The sequence below is a fragment of the Rattus norvegicus genome, chromosome 3, assembly GCF_021556685.1.
Source record: "Rattus norvegicus strain SHRSP/BbbUtx chromosome 3, alternate assembly SHRSP_T2T, whole genome shotgun sequence".
Classification (NCBI taxonomy): Eukaryota; Metazoa; Chordata; class Mammalia; order Rodentia; family Muridae; genus Rattus; species Rattus norvegicus.
This window is the reverse complement of record NC_141536.1, coordinates 17010460-17028584: the sequence shown is the minus strand read 5'-3', so window position 1 is coordinate 17028584 and position 18125 is coordinate 17010460. Positions and strand designations below refer to the sequence as shown.

Below are 18125 nucleotides of genomic sequence, written 5' to 3'. Positions count from 1 at the left end.
AACTAAAGTTTTGTGTCCATTAAATGGTGATTCCTCTTGATGCTGCCAACCACCTTCCCGAGTCATGATGTTGACTTAATTATTCAACTATTTAACTTCAGGTTTTCAGAGGAGTGCCCTCTCTCCTGTGTATGGCATGTTTGCTTTGTCTTGTTTTGTTTTTCTGAGACAGGGCTTCTCTTGGATCCCTGAGTTCCTGGCTGTCCTGAAACTCACTGTGATTCACCTGTCTCAGATTTCCCAAGAGCTGGGATTAATGGTGTGTGCCACTAGCTCTTATTCTGCTTTTATTGTGCTTTTTTTAAAATTCAGATTGAGTAAGAGCTATACGTTACTATTTTGCATTTCGTAAGTGGTGGTTTGAATAGGTTTGACCTCCGTAGATCCGTGGGTTTGAATGCCTGACCCATAGGGAATGGTACTATGAGAAGGTGTGGCCTGGTTGGGGTAGGTGTGGCCTGGTTGGGGTAGGCGTGGCCTGGTTGGGGTAGGCGTGGTCTTGGAGGAAGAGTCACTGTGCTTGCTGAGGTTCGAGGTTTCCTATGCTCAAACTCCACGGGGTGGGAAAGCCTCCTGGCTGCCTTCTGATCAAGATGTAGAATTCTCAGCTCCTCCAGCACCATGTCTGCCCACATAACTGCTGTGCTTCCTGCTGTGATGATGATGATGTTGAACTAAACATCTGAAACTGTAAGCCAGCCCCAATTAAATGTTTGCCTTTATAAGAATTGCCTTGGTCATTATGTCTTCACAGCAACAAAACCCAAACTAAAAAAAAAATGCAAGTGTGTGGGGGGGGGGTGGGGGGAGACGGGAGACGAGAGACTTAGTTATAGGATATTTGGTTATTATACACGGAAAACCTAATTGTTACCAATATATAAAAGCTTAAGTAGATACTGTGCATGTCAGATGCAGTTAGTTGTGTTCTGAAGAGATGCGGTTTGGGTGAGCCTCTAAAGCCTCCATAGATACGATGCTAAAGAGTGGAAAGGTCCTGCCTGTTTTTAGGCAAGTTGCTTTGGATACATCTCGTGCTCTTTGCTCTGTGCTCCAAGGCAAAATCAGCCAGGTGGCCTGGAGCTACCCCACTGTAAAAGTGAAATGTTCAGCCCCTACTGACTTGAATTGGACCCCCTCACAATGGTGGTGACATGGTCCAGCCTGCCATGGGTATATAGGAGGAGCTAGAGGCTTCCTTTATAAGCAACTGGGCCTTTGATAGAGCTCTTTTGCCTTGAAAGAGCCTTTATGGAAGGGGCTCCAGGTAAGAGATAGGGATTTTCAATTTGGGCTTGCAGGACACAGGTAAAACAGTATGCTTGGAAGGAGAGCTAAGGAGCCCTCTTGGATTTGGAGAACCTAAAGAAAAAGGCTAGCTCTGTACAATGATACAGATTTCTAAAAAGCTAGCAGTTTAGTTTTAGGATCAGGCTTATAAATAAATATTTTGTATATAGTTAAGAATAAAGTTACCTAGCTGATCTAGCGGGTTTTTACCTCAGTTTATACCTCTCATATCTTTAGTGATGTAAATATTAGATAATATAAAGGGTCGAGAGACTGTCCACAAACCAGAACAGCTCAGAGAAACACCAACAATATAGCCAGGGACAAAGACAGGCACAGACATCTGAATGTCTTGCCTCTGAGGTGACCAACAGCGATTTCTGCCAGTGAAACCCTAAAGAGGGGGTCAAAGTTATACAACTCTCCACTGAGCCTGCAGAAACAGCTACTCTGCTATTGAAGTTCTTTGAGGGGAAAGTTGACATGTCTTAAGCCTTTTACGGACTGGCCCACAACCTCTCCACCGTGGAAGTCGTCTGTGTTCCCACTAACACTCTGGCCACATTCATCCTCCAGCTCCTAAGACAGCATCACAGCCACTACCAGTATGCAGGCTTGTAAGCCATATTGCTGAGGAACACTGGATACGCCAACATTCCTGATCCTAACCCAAGGTCTCGCAGCCTCAAGCTTCTGTAGGAAACAAGCTAACGTGCAAACCACAGTGGGGGTAAGTAGCAGCTATGTTCTGAAGCATTTCCACACTGCACCATGTTCACACAGGGTAGCACATCACATTGCTACAGGTTTCTTCTCCGTGATACTACGTTGTCTAAGAAGCACTCCGTCTCCTCTCCCATTGCTGCTGCATCATGTCCCTGACTATTTGGAACCCAGGTCCAGCAAAACAGCTGTCAGTGACTCCAGTTAGTGAGCTACATAGTGCCTTGCCCCTCAAGAAATAGACACATCTACTGAAGAAGCCATTTCCCTCCAAGGCCTACACCAGTCTGCAGCTCCAGGGCACCAGAGCTTTATCCAGAGGAGCAATCTTGGTACTTAAACTTTCATGACAGCCCTTTGCAAGGTAGCATCCTTGGCTGGTTTATCTCCCTACCCACTGGAAGTAACAGCCACAGTGTCTCACATTCCTGCATCTGAACTTTGATTGTGGTATGAGACGCTCAAGTATCCCACTTGATGGGGAATGAAGTCATTGCTACACCACTCCCTCCTGCCATGGTCCATAGCACAACTGTGCCCCACCATTCCCAGGACATGGCTGTCACTGCAGCTCCAATCACAGAGACCTGTATCACTGCTATGTCCGAACACTCCAAGATGTGGATCACTACTAAGCAGCATGCTTTATGCCGATGTTCAAGATGCCACTGTGACCTATTGACTTCAGAACCCAAATTGCAACATGTAGTCCACTCTGGGATCTTTACCTGTCCTGTAACCATTTCCTCTGAGGTTAAAAATATACATCCTGCAGGGAAGCTCTCTAAGCAGAGGAGAAAACAACTCAAAATGATTTCAGGAAGTTCCTGAAACTGACCAGATTCACTAGGCCCCGCCTTCCCAGAATAACCAATAAAGCTGATAGAAGTCAAACTGCAAAGAAGACTGATACTTTACTAGTTGCCTAGAAGAAACAGAAACAAATGTGGGAGAAGTAGCTAAAACTGAGTCATTTAAAAAATCACTCTTCAACTTGTTGAGTTGCCTACAGGCTCAGATTGGCTTTGGTGATGGTGCTGAGTTATTTCTGCTTCTGTAACACTTTACCCATATTCTTAGAAGTAACCCCAACAGAACTCATTGGTTCACCAAGCTGCACTTTGGTGGTTTCTGGACTTTAATCTGTTGTGGGCTCCCTATCTGGAGAGAGTACAAATGTACAGTGTCTCCTTAGGAAAAGTTCTGTCACACAACATCTCTGGAACACATCCCTCCCTGGACCCGCGTCAAGGCTGAAGCATGATGATCAGCGCCAGATTTACAACTGAATGTCTGCCCCCTGGGGCTAAACTGCTGGGGAATTCCCTCCAGCCCTTGGCTTGATGGGAAAGCTGTATCACCTATGCCTCCATGTCAATCTGTCACAGGCACATCCGCTGTCCATCTTGACACTGAGCCCTGGAGCACAGTGGAGTCAGGCGCCATCAGGGATCCTCTCAGGTAAGTCCATCCTGCAAAAACTTAGAACAGGGGGTTGGGGATTTAGCTCAGCGGTAGAGCGCTTGCCTAGCGAGCGCAAGGCCCTGGGTTCGGTCCCCAGCTCCGAAAAAAAGAGAAAAAAAAAAAAAACTTAGAACAGGACTGACCCCTGAAGCCCTATCAGTGTTGCCACAGAGACATGGATCCCAGGCCACTGAAACATCCATAACCATTGGCGACATAACTGTAGCCAAAGACACTGTACAGAGGCAGCACTGTTACCACCACCAGGAAGCAGAACAGCACTGCTGCCCAACAAGTTAACCAGGTGGTGGTGCGTCCCTACGAAAGGTATCCGATAAAGTTAGAAAAGGGACTATTATACTACTGGGAAGACATCAATAGAGATCAGAGACATGAAATGTGATATTCTGATGGTTTAAATAGGAATGACCCCAACAGTCTCAACTATGAAATGTTTGGTCATTAGAGAATGGCAATATTAGAAGGTGTGACCTTGTTGGAGGAATTGTGTCACTGGGGATGGGCTTTGGGGTTCCAGAAGCCCAAGCCAGACCTAGTAACGGTGGTTCATTTTCAAAGGTGCCTTGAGCCAGCTACAAGTGAACTGAAAATGCTAGACCTCTGCTAATGCCTGCTAGTCTAGCTATCCCCAAGAGTCTACTAAGCTAGACACACCAAGCAGCAGCTTAAAATAAAAAATTACTACCCCCAAGCTTGCCTACAGCACAATTCTTCTAGTAAGCTTTAAAGCAGCGGGGTGTAGCATAAGAGAACTGAAGCTACAGGGCAGAAGATAAAACCTAGATGATGTGTAAGACTGTGTCCTCAATCAGTCAAAAAGGAAAGAAGAGTCACATATCATGCCACCTGTCTGTCATTCTAGGACACCCAATTTTGCAAGGACATAACATAAATTGTGTCACCTTTGCTTCTCTGAGTCTCCAGTATTCTTACTATTAAGTGAAGTCATCGTTTCTCATGCCCAAAGAATCTATCAAAAATCCCAATGACACCTCCCACCAAAACAGAAAAGAGAGATTGTGAATCATGTAGATGAGAAAAAGACCCCAATTCATCACACCTATATCAAGCAGGAAGAACAAAGCGGGGCTGGAGGGATGGCTCAGTGGTTATGAATACTGACTGCTCTTCCAGAGGTCCTGAGTTCAAGTCCCAACACCCAGATGGTGGCTCACAACCATCTGTAATGAGATCCGATGCTGGTGTGTCTGAAGACAGCTACAGTGTACTTACATAAAATAAATCTTAAAGAGAGAGAGAGAGAGAGAGAGAGAGAGAGAGAGAGAGAGAGAGAACAAAGCTAGCAGCACCACACTACCTGACTTCAAAATATACTCCAAAGCCACAGTGAACAAAATGGCAGGGGCCTGTCATGAAAAGACGCATGCGTTAGTAGAACAGCACAGAGCCCTCAGAAATAAAAATGAAAGCTAATGGCCAGTAGCCAAGGATGATGCCAAGAACAGGATATATTATCCTTAATAAATGGGTAGAGAAAACAATCTACACGTGGAAGGATAAAATTAGACCTTCAACCCAGAGCACATATGGAAAAGGATGTCACGAAAAAGGGTGTCACAGCAGAGGGAAGCCTTGAACATAAGGTTGGAAATGTCAAACAACCAGAATCGACCGTAGGAGGCGAGCTGAACAGCACTGCGCTGGGTTGGCATGTTTTCATATGACTCACCAAACAGGCAAGACTGGCACAAACATGCAGATGAGACCACGGCAAAATAAAAAGCTGCATAGTCATGGTAAAAGTCAACAGTGATGAGAGACCGTGTCATGGGAGGAAATACCCCATCATCTGTTCAGAGATTAATAATCAAAATATATGAGAAAAAGTAATTAAAAATAGGAGAAATGCCAAGTAGAGGCTAGGGGCATATGCCTTTAATCCCAGCACTCAGGAGGCTTAGATAGGGAGTCTCTGGGTTTGAGGACAGCCTAGTCTTCAGAGTGAGTTCCAGGACAGCTAGGGCTACACAGAGAAACTCTTGTCTCAAAGACAAAATAGGGGCCTGGGGATTTAGCTCAGTGGTAGAGCGCTTACCTAGGAAGCGCAAGGCCCTGGGTTCGGTCCCCAGCTCCGAAAAAAAGAACCAAAAAAAAAAAAAAAAAAAAAAGACAAAATAGGGGGGTGTGGGGGTTGGGGATTTAGCTCAGTGGTAGACGCTTGCCTAGCGAGCGCAAGGCCCTGGGTTCGGTCCCCAGCTCCGAAAAAAAGAAAAAAGAAAAAAAATAGGGGAGTGTGGAATTCAATAACAAACAATTCAAAACCAAGCCAAAAAAAAAAATCATAAATTGACATTTCTCCAAAGAAGATGTGCAAATGGCCAACAGAGCTGGACACAGTGATGTGATCTGGTCGTTCTGGTTGTGGGTGGCCCAGAAATTCAACACTAGCCTGGGCAACCTAGCATGACCACATCAAAAAACATAGCAAAAAAACTAAGGCCACAACTAGTCAAGGTAAGCGAAGAAATACCATTGCTAACCATCAGGAAGATGCAAATTAGATTGACACTGAGATGTCATTTTGACCTGCTGGACAGTCTGGCGTAAGGAAAGGGAGTCCTTGCATACCACTGGAACGAAGGTACACCATACAGCCATTCTGGAAAATAATGTGGCAGTTCCTCAAAAGTTAGAACTAAGGTGTGCCCGTCCAGAAATCTCCCTTCTGGACATATTCTGAAAGGACATAAAATCAGGATATTTGCACAACTACAATCCTTGTAACATTGTTCAGAATAGTCAAAGTTTGTAATCAGCATAAGTGTCCATCAATGAATGAGCAGATCAAAGCTGGTGAGTCACTCAGCCGGCGAAGACACCTGCTGCTAAAACTGATTCAAAACCTAAGTCTGGTCTCCATGACCACATGGTGGAGGGAGAGATCTGCCGGATTGTTCTCTGATGTGCTTACACACACACACACACACACACACACACACACACACACACACACACACACACACACACACATGAGTTAAAAAGAAGAAAATGTGGGTGGTACTATTCCTCCTTAAGAAAGAACTATCAGGGGCTGGAGAGATGGCTCAGAGGTTAAGAGCACTGGCTGCTCTTCCAGAGGTCCTGAGTTCAATTCCCAGCAACCACATGGTGGCTCACAACCATCTGTAATGGGATCCAATGCCTGCTTCTGGTGTGTCTGAGGACAACTACAGTGTTTCATATACCTAAAATAAATATATTTTTAAAAAAAAAAAAAAAGAAAGAACTATCAGGGTTGGGGATTTAGCTCAGTGGTAGAGCGCTTGCCTAGCATGCGCAAGGCCCTGGGTTCGGTCCCCAGCTCCGAAAAAAAAAAAGAAAGAACTATTATCGACAGGCGATGGTAGAGCAGGAGTTGAATAGAATCATGTCCAGACCCTGGAATTATTGTCCTAAGAAGGGCAGGAGTAGGACTCCTGTTTGTCCCAGTGTAAGCAGACCCATGCCCTGACCTTTGCCTCACCAGAGGAGGTCAAAACTATTCCTCCTTAAGAAAGAGCTATCAACAGGTGGTGGTAGTGCATGCTTTTAACCCCAGTACTTGGGAAGCAGATCAGGTGGATCTCTGAGTTCCAGGCCAGCCTCGTTTACAGAGCGAGTTTCAGGACAGTCAGAGCTATGTAGAGAAATCCTGTCTTGGAAAAAGAGGGAAAAAAGAAAAAGAAAAGAAAAAGAAAAAATGATCATTTGCGCCAGCACAGAGGAACGAGAGGACATCGTGGTGAGGGCAATAGGCCAAGCACAAAAGACAGCCACAACTTCACTCTCATATGCAGTGTATAAACGCCAAACTCAGTAGAAGTTTCTACGTTCTGGGAGGTGGGCAGAGGTTTGTTAGTCAAGGGACCTATAAGCCAGAGAGCTTGAGGAGAAACAGACTTTTGAGGGGTGAGTAAGGGCTATGGAGTGAGTGTAATTGGCCCAGGCCAGGGTGCTAGGGATGCCATATCTGCATGAAGAGGAATTCTAGCTGCTGCTGGATATGACCTTGTAAAGGGAAAGTAAATGTAACCTGGCTACCAGGCTACCTGACCTCCTCTTGTGAGGCAAAGGTCAGGGCGTGGGTCTACTTACGCTGGGACATACAGGAGTCCTACTCCTGCCCTTCTTAGGACAATAATTCCAGGGTCTGGACATGATTCTACTCAACTCCTACTCCAGGCCTGATCCCCATGACTCCATAGCTCCCCTGGCCCTCCAGGGGCCAAACAAACTCAATTTGACAAGAATAAGTTGAGGAAATCTAGTATACTTCACAGAAATGATAGTTACTGTGTGTGTCTGTGTGTGTGAGAGAGAGAGCATTCATTTCTTTTTACCACGATTTCTTTTTTTACCATGAAAAGTATGTAAAGAGGGGCTGGAGAGATGGCTCAGAGGTTAAGAGCACTGACTGCTCTTCCAGAGGGCCTGAGTTCAAATCCAGGCAACCACATGGTGGCTCACAACCATCTGTAATGGGATCTGATGCCCTCTTCTGGTGTGTCTGAAGACAGTGACAGCATAATTATATATAATAAATAAATCTTTTAAAAAATTAAAACAACAAAAAAGATATGCAAGGATGCACGAATGCCAAATAAATGGATTTACGCATTCAAAATGTATTCTACCTGGGTACCACTTGTGTGGGTCTGTGAGATGGCTCACTGGGCAAGGGCGATTAGTCCTAGAACACACATGTTGGAAGGGAAGAACTGACTCCTGTTCTTTGTCCTTTGACCTCCATGCATACCTCGTGACACAAATATATACACACCTGTGCATGTGCGCACGCATACACACACACATACCAAATAAATTTTTAAAATTAGAAAATACATCTGTACATCATGTTATAATGAAACTTAATGTTTTCTCTTTTCTGAGAGATTTTATTTTGAAAAGTATCACACCATCCTGTTTTAAATGTCTTAAACATCAAAACCAAGATGTCAAGACTGAGTACATCAGAACACTGAGAACGTCTTGTGGTTTTGCTAGGTGTGAATAAAGATTCAGAGAAGACATAGCATGGGTCCAGAGAGTTGCCTTCTGTAGTAGGAAAGCAGCAATGTAAGAAGAAGACATCTAACAGCGAGTGGATACTAATCACCAAAATACCCAGCACGGTCTTCCGAGCTCCTCCAGTGAAAATGCCTGAAGCTGTCCAGGTATGTCAGAAGCTTGCAGGAGATGAGCCCATAATAAGTCTCGAACACAGAACATTCTTTCCCATCATTCATTTCTTTCCATGCTAGGGAAGTTTCAGCATCTGTAGCTTCTGAGGATGTGAAAATGAACTTGTAGCAGCATCTGTTATATGTGATGTGCCTTTCCCCAGAAAACCTTGAACTGTGGCTAGGTGTAAGGCCCAGGGACTTAGCACAGATCCCCACAAATACATCAGCAGGCACCATGATGGGTGCTTCGTTCAAAACCACACACATCATCCGAGCCACATCTTGGGACATTATAAAGGCCTCACCACTGCAGTAGTCTGGGTAGTATTTTTCGGGGTACTCACTAAGAGGGACAAATTCTTGGCTATGGGGGTCCCTGTTAGGTATATCCTGATGGATAACCCTTCCTAGATATATACCTTCCATCTGACCTTTCAGATTGAGAAGATAGTCTACCAAGCCTGGTAGATTGATAAACGTGTCCTCATCAGCCTTGAGAACGAACAGGGCGTTGGGACAGAAGGCTACAGCCCACTGGGTCATTGAGATGATCTTCAGCGTTTGGTTTTCCAAACTGTCCAGGAAGATCCCTTCAATTATGTCATTATTCTCCTGAGCCTCTGCATCTAACTCTTCCTGCGTAGCGACCAGCGCCGGCATTCCCAGAGCAAACAGCGTGAGAATTGGGTAGCCTCGGACGCTGGTCACACTACCCCAGGTTTTCCTGATGAGCTCCCGTCTTGTTGCGTTCCCTGGACTACTGAAGATAAGAGAGAGCAGAAAGATGGTCTTCCCGTTGCACACCTCCGGCTGGCTCAGGACATAGTACTTGGAAGGATTGTGCCTTAAAGGTTCCAGGTTCAGTTTTCTTGCCTTGTTTTTAATGCTGAGAATTTTCATGTCCACGCGAGGCAAAGAACGTAAGAAATATTCTTCTACAAAGTCAGCTCCGAAGAGCAACACATGAAATAGTACGACGTTAAAGAGGAGGAAACACCACTGGTGAGTCCGAAGTCGGCAGAGCGTCACCTAAGTGAGAAAAGGCGTTTTGTCCCTTTAAACTCTGTTTCCATCCCTGTTTATCCCACCCACTGACTCCTGTGTGGGCTTCTTACGGCCCTTAGTGGTGCATCCTATTCCGTTATTATTATTTCTCTCCTCTACTGGGTGGCTGTCTCCCAGGTCACGGGATTAGGTTTTCCTCTTCTCCAGTGTTGTGGAGTTGTTGTTGTTGTTGTTGTTGTTGTTGTTGTTGTTGTTGTGTGTGTGTGTGTGTGTGTGTGTGTGTGTGTAATTATAAACTAGATGCTATGTGAGACACTAAAGATATGAAAAAGGCTAAGGCGCTGGGAACATAAGTACAGTTCTTTTTTTTTTTTTTTTTTTTGGTTCTTTTTTTCGGAGCTGGGGACCGAACCCAGGGCCTTGCGCTTCCTAGGTAAGCGCTCTACCACTGAGCTAAATCCCCAGCCCCATAAGTACAGTTCTTGAATGGGAGCGCCTGGGTCAGTTTCCTCTCTGATTACAAAGGACAAGGACTGTTTTCCATGATGTGGTTGCTTTGGGTGTCCACCATCCCCTGGTGGACATTTACATTTCTGGTATAACTCTCCATTTTATCTAACCCGTCTGGCATGTCTGTCAATGTGAGCAGATTCCTAGCAGAGAGCATCCTGGTGCACCTGTGCCGGGCTTACTCCACCTCACCCAGAGAGACAGAAAGTATCCATCTGGAAGGGACAATACAGAATTGTAACAGAGCTACAGAACTTTAAAGAAACTAGAACTCTGTTTATTATAACCTCACTATTAGGAAGCAACTTACAGAGTGGAATCCTCCTGGGTGCTTGCTGTGTGCCAGCCATTGTGCTACCACAGATTTGACAGTTTGCTTCCTTTAGCCCCAGGGATACCACTCTCCGATAGATTAACCGCCAAGTTAAGCTTATGATTTGAACTCAGATCTGCCACCATCTAAAGTTCACTCATAACCACTGAGGAATCCCGACTCCTACTTTTCCTACTTATCAACTGAATAGGAAAACACAAAACAAAAGCAAATGCTTGCCGTTACAAACTGCACCACTTGCCACTTTTCTCAGCGCTGAGGATCTGCATGCAGAACGACCTGTTTTAATAGCTGAAATGCTTTAGAGATGGTCAGAAACTTACCTGCATGTTCTCTGTGGGCAATTTTGGGACTTCGGAAATTATTAAGTTCACAAGCACAATAGGTTGTCAGGATAAGCCAGCCAGACAGCAACTGCAGCACAGTCCTTTGAGGCTCGAACTTTAAGGATAAGGTTTCTTGCCAACCACCCTGAGCTTTTGTCCCAGAATACCTACTGCCTGCATAGGATAGGACAGTGAGTGCTTATCATGTTACAACTAGTGAGACTCCAGAACAAAAGGAAAAAGTAAAAGCAAACCTTTCCACGTGTCCACCCAGTGTGTCTCGTGGAACAGACTCCTTTTCGTCATGCTGTGTTCCGGGTAAAAATACATGTGGAAGTCCTTCACCTACATCATGTTCACACAGCATCATCTCCCAAGGAAAGAGACGACGTGTGTGTGTGTCAGGAATAGTGCCTAATCCCCAGTACATACACATGGTAAAACTATTCTAAACATTAAGGAATACATGTGAGTCCACATATTTTTCTCCCCCAAAAAACATCATATACAGGTCTTCTATGTATGTCTTTGAGAGGGATTCTGAATTTCTGGCTTAATTTACAGAAGATCAATTATAAGAAATACTACTGCTGGTGGTGGTTCACACCTTTAGTCCTACCACTTGGGAAGCAAAGGCAGTTGGATCTCTGTGAGTTCAAGTCCAGGCTTGTCCACAGAGTGAATTCTAAGACAGCCACAGCTATGCAAAGAAACTTTGTATCAAAAACAAAAACAGGGGCTGGGGATTTAGCTCAGTGGTAGAGCGCTTACCTAGGAAGCGCAAGGCCCGGGGTTCCGTCCCCAGCTCCGAAAAAAAGAACCAAAAAAAAAAAAAAAAAAAAAACCAAAAACAAAGAAAATGGGCTGGAAAAGTGGCTCAGCGGTTAAGAGCACTGACTGCTCTTCCAGAGGGCCTGAGTTCAAATCCCAGCAACCACATGGTGGCTCACAACCATCTGTAATGGGATCCAATGCCCTCTTCTGGTGCGTCTGAAGACAGCTACAGTGTACTCATATACATTAAGTAAATAAATAATTAAAACATTCTCACCCTCATCAATTTATAATTGCTAGTTCACAAAAAAAAAAGAAAGAAAAGAAAAAGGGAAAAAGAAATACAAACCGCCACAGCTGAGTTACATGAAACCCTGTTTCAAAGCCACCCCCACAGAAAAATACAAATTACCTCCCTCAGATAAGCTTATCTCCAAGTAGAAACTTTCATTTACTCCATCTTAACGTATACTGAAGAAACCTAGCATTTGATAAGTGCTTGTGATGGTTTGCATGTGCTTGGCCCAGGGAGTGGCACTATTAGAAGGTGTGGCCCTGTTGGAGGAAGTGTGTCACTGTGGAGGGGCTTGGAGACCCTCCTCCTAGCTCCTGAGGATGCTCAGGCTGTTCCCGGCCTCCTTCGGGTGAAGATGTAGAACTCAGCTCCCCCTGCACCATGCCTGCCTGGATGCTGTGATGCTGCCATGCTCCCGCCTTGATGATAATGGACTGAGCCTCTGAACCTGTAAGCCAGCCCCAATTAAATGTTGTCCTTTATAAAACTTACATTGGTCATGGTGTCTGTTCACAGCAATAAGACCCTAACTAAACAGTGCTGTTTTCTTGAAGCGTGTAGGGGTTATGCTATACACTGTGTCTACTTGTAGGCTAATTTCAATGTTTTTTTGGTTTTTTTGTTTTTGAGACAGAGTTTCTCTATAGCTCTGGCTGACCAAACTCAATTCGTAGACCAGGCTGGCCTTGAACTCATGGAGGTTCACTTGCCTCTGCATCCCAAGTGCTGAGATTAAAAGCATGGGCTACTCTACCCAGCACTGAGCTTACTGATTTTCATATTCATACCACAGCCATTCTGCTCCCACACCGAGAAATACTGTATCTTCTCCCCAAGTATTGGCCTCCCTGTCTGCTGTTTACAGACATTTTGTTGGTGGTGGTTAAGAAAAAGCCCTTAGGGAAAGAAAAAAGGAATAAGAGAGTCAACAAATTTTGCTTTAAAATGCCATAATGAAATAAAACTTTGTATGCTGACCTGAAAAATAAGTCAAAAACTACTGGACAATGAACAAAACTATGGCCACACAAGAGGCACACACATGGACAGACACACACACTTGCACACACCACATACAGAGACACACACATGCACACATACACCACACACACATGCACATACATACATGCACGAGCGCACACATATACATACAGACACAAACAATGCACATTCACACAGACACCACACACAAATGCACACACACATGCACACACATACCACACATGCACATACATACATGCACCAGCACACACACACCATATACACAAACACACACGTATATACATGCACACACACACACACACACACACACACACACACACACGCACACACAGAGCAAGCATTCCCTTAAGGTATTGTTCTCTCAATAATTATTATCAATTCTTGGGAATTTTTTAAAAATCTTTTTTTAATTGAATTTTCTCCAACATAATATTTTTATTAATTATTTGGGGATCTCATACATTGTACCTAAGTACACTCACTTTTCATTTCACCCAGGTCTACTCTCTCACCCTTGCACCCTCTCCCCAGAAAAAAAAGCACACCAAGACAAATTTGTGTTGCCCATATGCTCACTAGAGTGTGGTCAAACTCCCAAAAGCCAGCTCCTTAAAGAAAACTGTCGTTCCCCTCCCCTCCACTAGAAGCCTTCTACTGTAAAGAGCTATACTTCAAACGTCTTTATTACAATTTTAGGGACTCTTCAACAGCTTCCTCACTGGACCATTTCTTTGTGGGGATGTGGGAGAGTCACAGAAACGTTCAGTGTCTCTCATTCTCAGTTATCAGTCTGCAATCATCAATGCCGCTGCGAAAGACGCTTCCTTGTCCATAGCAGCCGATGGCAGCATGGACCATGGACTTCCACACAGCCTTTGGAAGCAGCAATATTGGTCCTGAGTTAGATAGGATGCAGGTGTGTGAGTGCCTGTGAGCGGGGCATACTAGCCCAGCAGGCACAGAAGGCTCTGAAGTTGGTTTGTCCCTAAATCCTATGACTGTAACCTTAGGCAAGATATCCAAAACTCCTTTTAACCTCATCTCTAAATATAGAGGTAGTAATAATAACTACCTTATAAAGATGTAGGAATTTAAGTAATAGCATATAAAGTGTTTACATGTATGGAACACTTGACACAGTTCTGGTTTTTTTTTAATTTATTTACTTTTTATTGGTTCCTTGTGAGTTTCACATCATACACCCCAATCCACTCATCTCCTGTCCCTTTGTATCTGCCCTCCACCCTTGCAACCTCCTCTCCCAAAAGAAAATAAAAGAACAAAAAAAAATCTCGTCATGGAGGTTGTAGTGTGTCCCACAGGATAGCCTTATGTCCACCTTGATCTGGTTTGAAGTCTGATTTCTGTTACTATCAATACTGGATCCTTACTGAGACTCCTTTCAAATATCTTGGTGTAGCCCTAGCCCTGTGTCAAGGAGGTCCTGTGGCTTAACGGGTTCCAGCGGTTCAGAGATGGGGTAGAGGTTGGGGTGGGCCTATCCTGGGTCTGGGCCTGAGAGGTAGCAACCTGCCTGTTTTCCAGCACTTACACCATAACGGTGAGCTCTTCAGTACTGGCCCTGCAGGCTCACCCAACACCTCAGCCAACAAGAGGCAGGGCCACCTCTCCCACTCTTAGGCCTCTGGGGGCAGCTCACCAGCCTGATGCAGATATCAAAAAGGATGGGGAAAGCATCTCCTCCTTACCCAAGCCACTGCATAGCAAACAAGGGAGGGGGTCCACTACCAGGGGCTGCTCTTCTGAATGCCGCCACCAGCAAAGGGTGGGACCAGCTCTCCCCATTGCTGCAGCCGCTGAGAGGTAGGGTCAGTTCCACAGAGCTCTTGGATATCAATATCGTCCCAGGAGAGGGATACCCGCAGGGTCTTTGGCCATAATATGAGCCACATGGCCACCGACTCAGACAAGGCCCTCAGCAACAGAACAGGCCAGGGTTTCACAATGGCATCAGGTAGCAGGGCAGGCTGCACACATCAGGCTGTTCCTTTCCACCCTCCTCGTGTCTCCGTGTCTCCAGTTCTGCCTCTCTTCATAATGCTCAACTGTCCGGCTTCTCCTTCCTCCCTATCTCTGCCCCACATATTTGCACTTTGTGGTGGCTCCCGTGGTGGGTGGACCTTTGCATGTCTCAGATCTGTCTTAATACTAAAAGTCTTGCTGTTTTTTGTCCAATCCTGAAGGCAGTGTGATGAGACTATGATTGGGATAGAGGTGGAGGGCCCAGTCTCCCTGGGTCACTGAGCAGGTGTTGAGCATCTCTAAAGCACTGAGATAGGTCAGAAGGTAAAAGGGAAAGAACTATCTCTGTTTTTGTCCTCTGACCTCCACAGGACATGTGATATGGTGTGTACACACAAACACACACTTTTTATTACGTGGATAGGCATTTTGCTTGCATGTGTATTGTCTTTAGGGTTTTACTGCTGTGAGCAGACACCATGACCAACGCAACTCTTACAAGGACAGCATTTAATTGGGGCTGGCTTACAGGTTCAGAGGTTCAGTCCATTATCATCAAGGCAGGAGCATGGCAGTGCCCAGGCAGGCATGGTGCAGGAGGAGCTGAGAGTTCTACATCTTCATCTGAAGGCTGCTAGTGGAAGACTGATTTCCAGGCAGCTAGAATGAGGGTCTTAAGCCCATGCTCACAGTGACATACCTACCCCGACAAGGCCACACCTTCACCACTCCCTGGGCCAAGCATATACAAACCATCACGCGTGTCTATGCATTACTTGCATTTCTGGTACCCAGCCCAGAAAAGGGTGTCAGTTCCCCTGGGACTGGAGTTAAGACACTTGGAACCACCGTGCGGTTGCTGGGAATTTAACTTGGGTCCCCTGGAAGAGCAGCCGGTATCCTTAATTGATGAGCTCTCTCTCCATCCCCTAAAGTTTAATTTAAAAAAAAAAGCACTATCAGACTAATAAAAATCATTGTTAGTGTTAATGGTAAGCTATTTAAATCCTCATTGAAAGCCCACCCTGGGGCTGGAGAGATGGCTCAGCGGTTAAGAGCACTGATTCCTCTTCCAGAGGTCCTGAGTTCAATTCCCAGCAACCACATGGTGGCTCACAACCATCTGTAGTGAGATCTGATCCCCCCCTCTTCTGGTATGTCTGAAGACAGCTACAGTGTACTCATATAAATAAAATAAAATCTTTTTAAAAAAAAGAAAGCCCACCCTGTCTGGTGTGCACTTCCTATAAATAAGAAGCTGGGGAATGTGACAGTTTGACTCCTTCCTAATTAACAACTGTGGGGTTCTGCCTTGTGCCATCACTTCCTTGAGCAAAGAAACTATTAGTCAGATAGCAAGTTTATACTACCCTCATGTCAGCCATCTTGAACACTCCAAGAATGCACAATGACAACTGATTGCCCCAGCTCCTGAATGTACAACCCATCAAGGCCGTATGAAGCAGCTTGTATCAGACTTCTGGCTACACTAGGCATTAGTAAGCTTGGATGACCCTTAGATGACCTTGTAACTATTTCTGCCTATATCATAGGTGGGGTGCTTCTGGTGGCCTCGAAGCTTCTCAGATTGCTATGACAGTCTGAAAAGGAAAGGCTGGGATTGACCCCAACATAAACTTCCATAACTGTGAGTGATTCAGACCCTTCTCTGGCCGTGTAATCAAGCTGCTGAGAGTGCTGTTGTAATCGAGTCACTCAGAGAGTTGGCTGGGAGACTGTCTCCTGCACCTCTCACCCTCCTGTTGCCAACATTAAGCCTAGTAAAAGGCCCTTCTCAACAGAGATCTCGCCAACTTTCAGTAGCGTGTGCTGAGCTCCTAACAGAGACAGCAGAGAAAGGCTGATGGCGGATGGGAACTCTCATCTCTCGCTCGTGGCAGCAAAAGAGAATCAGTCAGCATGGAAAGCTTAGAAAGTGGCAAGGTGATTGACAGCTGGAGCAGCAGCAGAGAGGCTTCAGAGTGGTCAGGGAAGGAGGAAGGACAGAAGAACTAGACAGCAAGAGAGGACTGAAGGATAAAAAGTTTGTAATAATTGAGAAGGGGAAACTGTGGGTCCTGCTCACCTCCCCAACCTCAGAGGTAGACCTTGAACTCTTAATGACCCTACCTCCGCCTCGCAAGTGCTTGGAGTATGCACATGGGCTCTATCTAGCTTGGCTGTCAAGCCTTTAAAGCTAAGGTTCTCAGGCACTGTGGGCCAAGAGCTGCAACACTAGCAGGTGTTAAGAGCTAGGGAATTAGCTCTAGACAAGGGTAACCCTTGAAGACCTAAGGGTTCAAATACTCATGGATTGTATAAAAACTGTTAGCAACTCCTTCTCTCTTTCCTCCTACCTCTTGCCCCTCTCTGTTGCTCTGGTTGCTGCTGTAAAACAAGGGAAACAAAAGCTTTAAATAGGGAGAAAAAAAAAAAAAAAGGCTGGGCAATGATGGCATACACCTTTAGTCCCAGCACTTGGGAGAGGCAGAGGCAGGCAGATCTTTGAGTTCAAGGCCATCTTGGTCTACCGAGAGAGTTCCAGGCCAGCCAGAGTTACAGGGAAACCCCGTCCTATCAAACAGACAAAGCTTTCACACTGCAGCATTTAAAGAACTTCTTGCTTACCACTTCTATCTGGACAGACTAAAGGGACCCAAGCTAGTTAGTTGATAAGTAATAAGTGTTGCAGAGAACAGTCGTGGTTGAAGAGCCACATTTTGGACAGCGTATATGTACGTGCTGTGATTCAAGCTTAACTCACTCGGCAACCCTTACCCAACTCCCTTACCAAGTTTTGTTTTCCACAGCACTTGCTTTTTGCCGTATATTTTGTTTGGTTATTTATGCTGTCTTCCTCCTACGACTAGACGTAGACCTCACGCAGTTAGAAATTTGTTTAACTGTGTGCGAACCATGTTTGGGAGGAACCAACTGTCAATGGGTTGTTCGAATAGTCACATGTCAATTTGGAGCCTGAGCTCTTTCTCCAAGGTGAAAACTGTTAAGATGAAATATTACCCTAACTTGGTGAAAAAACAAAAGTAGATGAGGAAAATAAACATTGTGCAAATCTGGAGAGCAGCCTTGAAAAGAAGCGTTAGTTCAGGAGCACAAGGTGTAAGCGCTGTCAGGTGGTACCGGACAAACTGCCCTTTTCCACAGTCGCGGCCATTCTTTCCCACGTACCCCGCGGGCAGGAGGAGCCGGAAGTA

The 18125-nt window shown here is 45.3% G+C and overlaps 1 protein-coding gene and 1 long non-coding RNA gene across 3 annotated transcripts in view; both read right to left on the bottom strand.

The window, feature by feature from the left end:
• Nucleotides 1-8351: 8351 nt before the first annotated feature.
• The window catches only part of B3galt9 (beta-1,3-galactosyltransferase 9), a 38565-nt gene continuing 28791 nt past the window's right edge, over nt 8352-18125 (bottom strand). Inside the window, 2 exon segments of one of the 2 annotated variants that reach the window (NM_001399767.1) lie at nt 8352-9710; nt 10854-10901. In NM_001399767.1, the coding sequence (NP_001386696.1) occupies nt 8607-9710; nt 10854-10859 (1110 nt within the window). In that variant the 5' untranslated portion in view covers nt 10860-10901 and the 3' untranslated portion in view covers nt 8352-8606. 2 annotated transcript variants of the gene reach the window in all.
• Nucleotides 15404-18090, bottom strand: LOC147995428 (uncharacterized). The gene is made up of 2 exons (XR_015684258.1): nt 17702-18090; nt 15404-15839 (listed from the first exon to the last, which is right to left on the bottom strand). It is a non-coding gene; the product is annotated as an uncharacterized LOC147995428 (long non-coding RNA).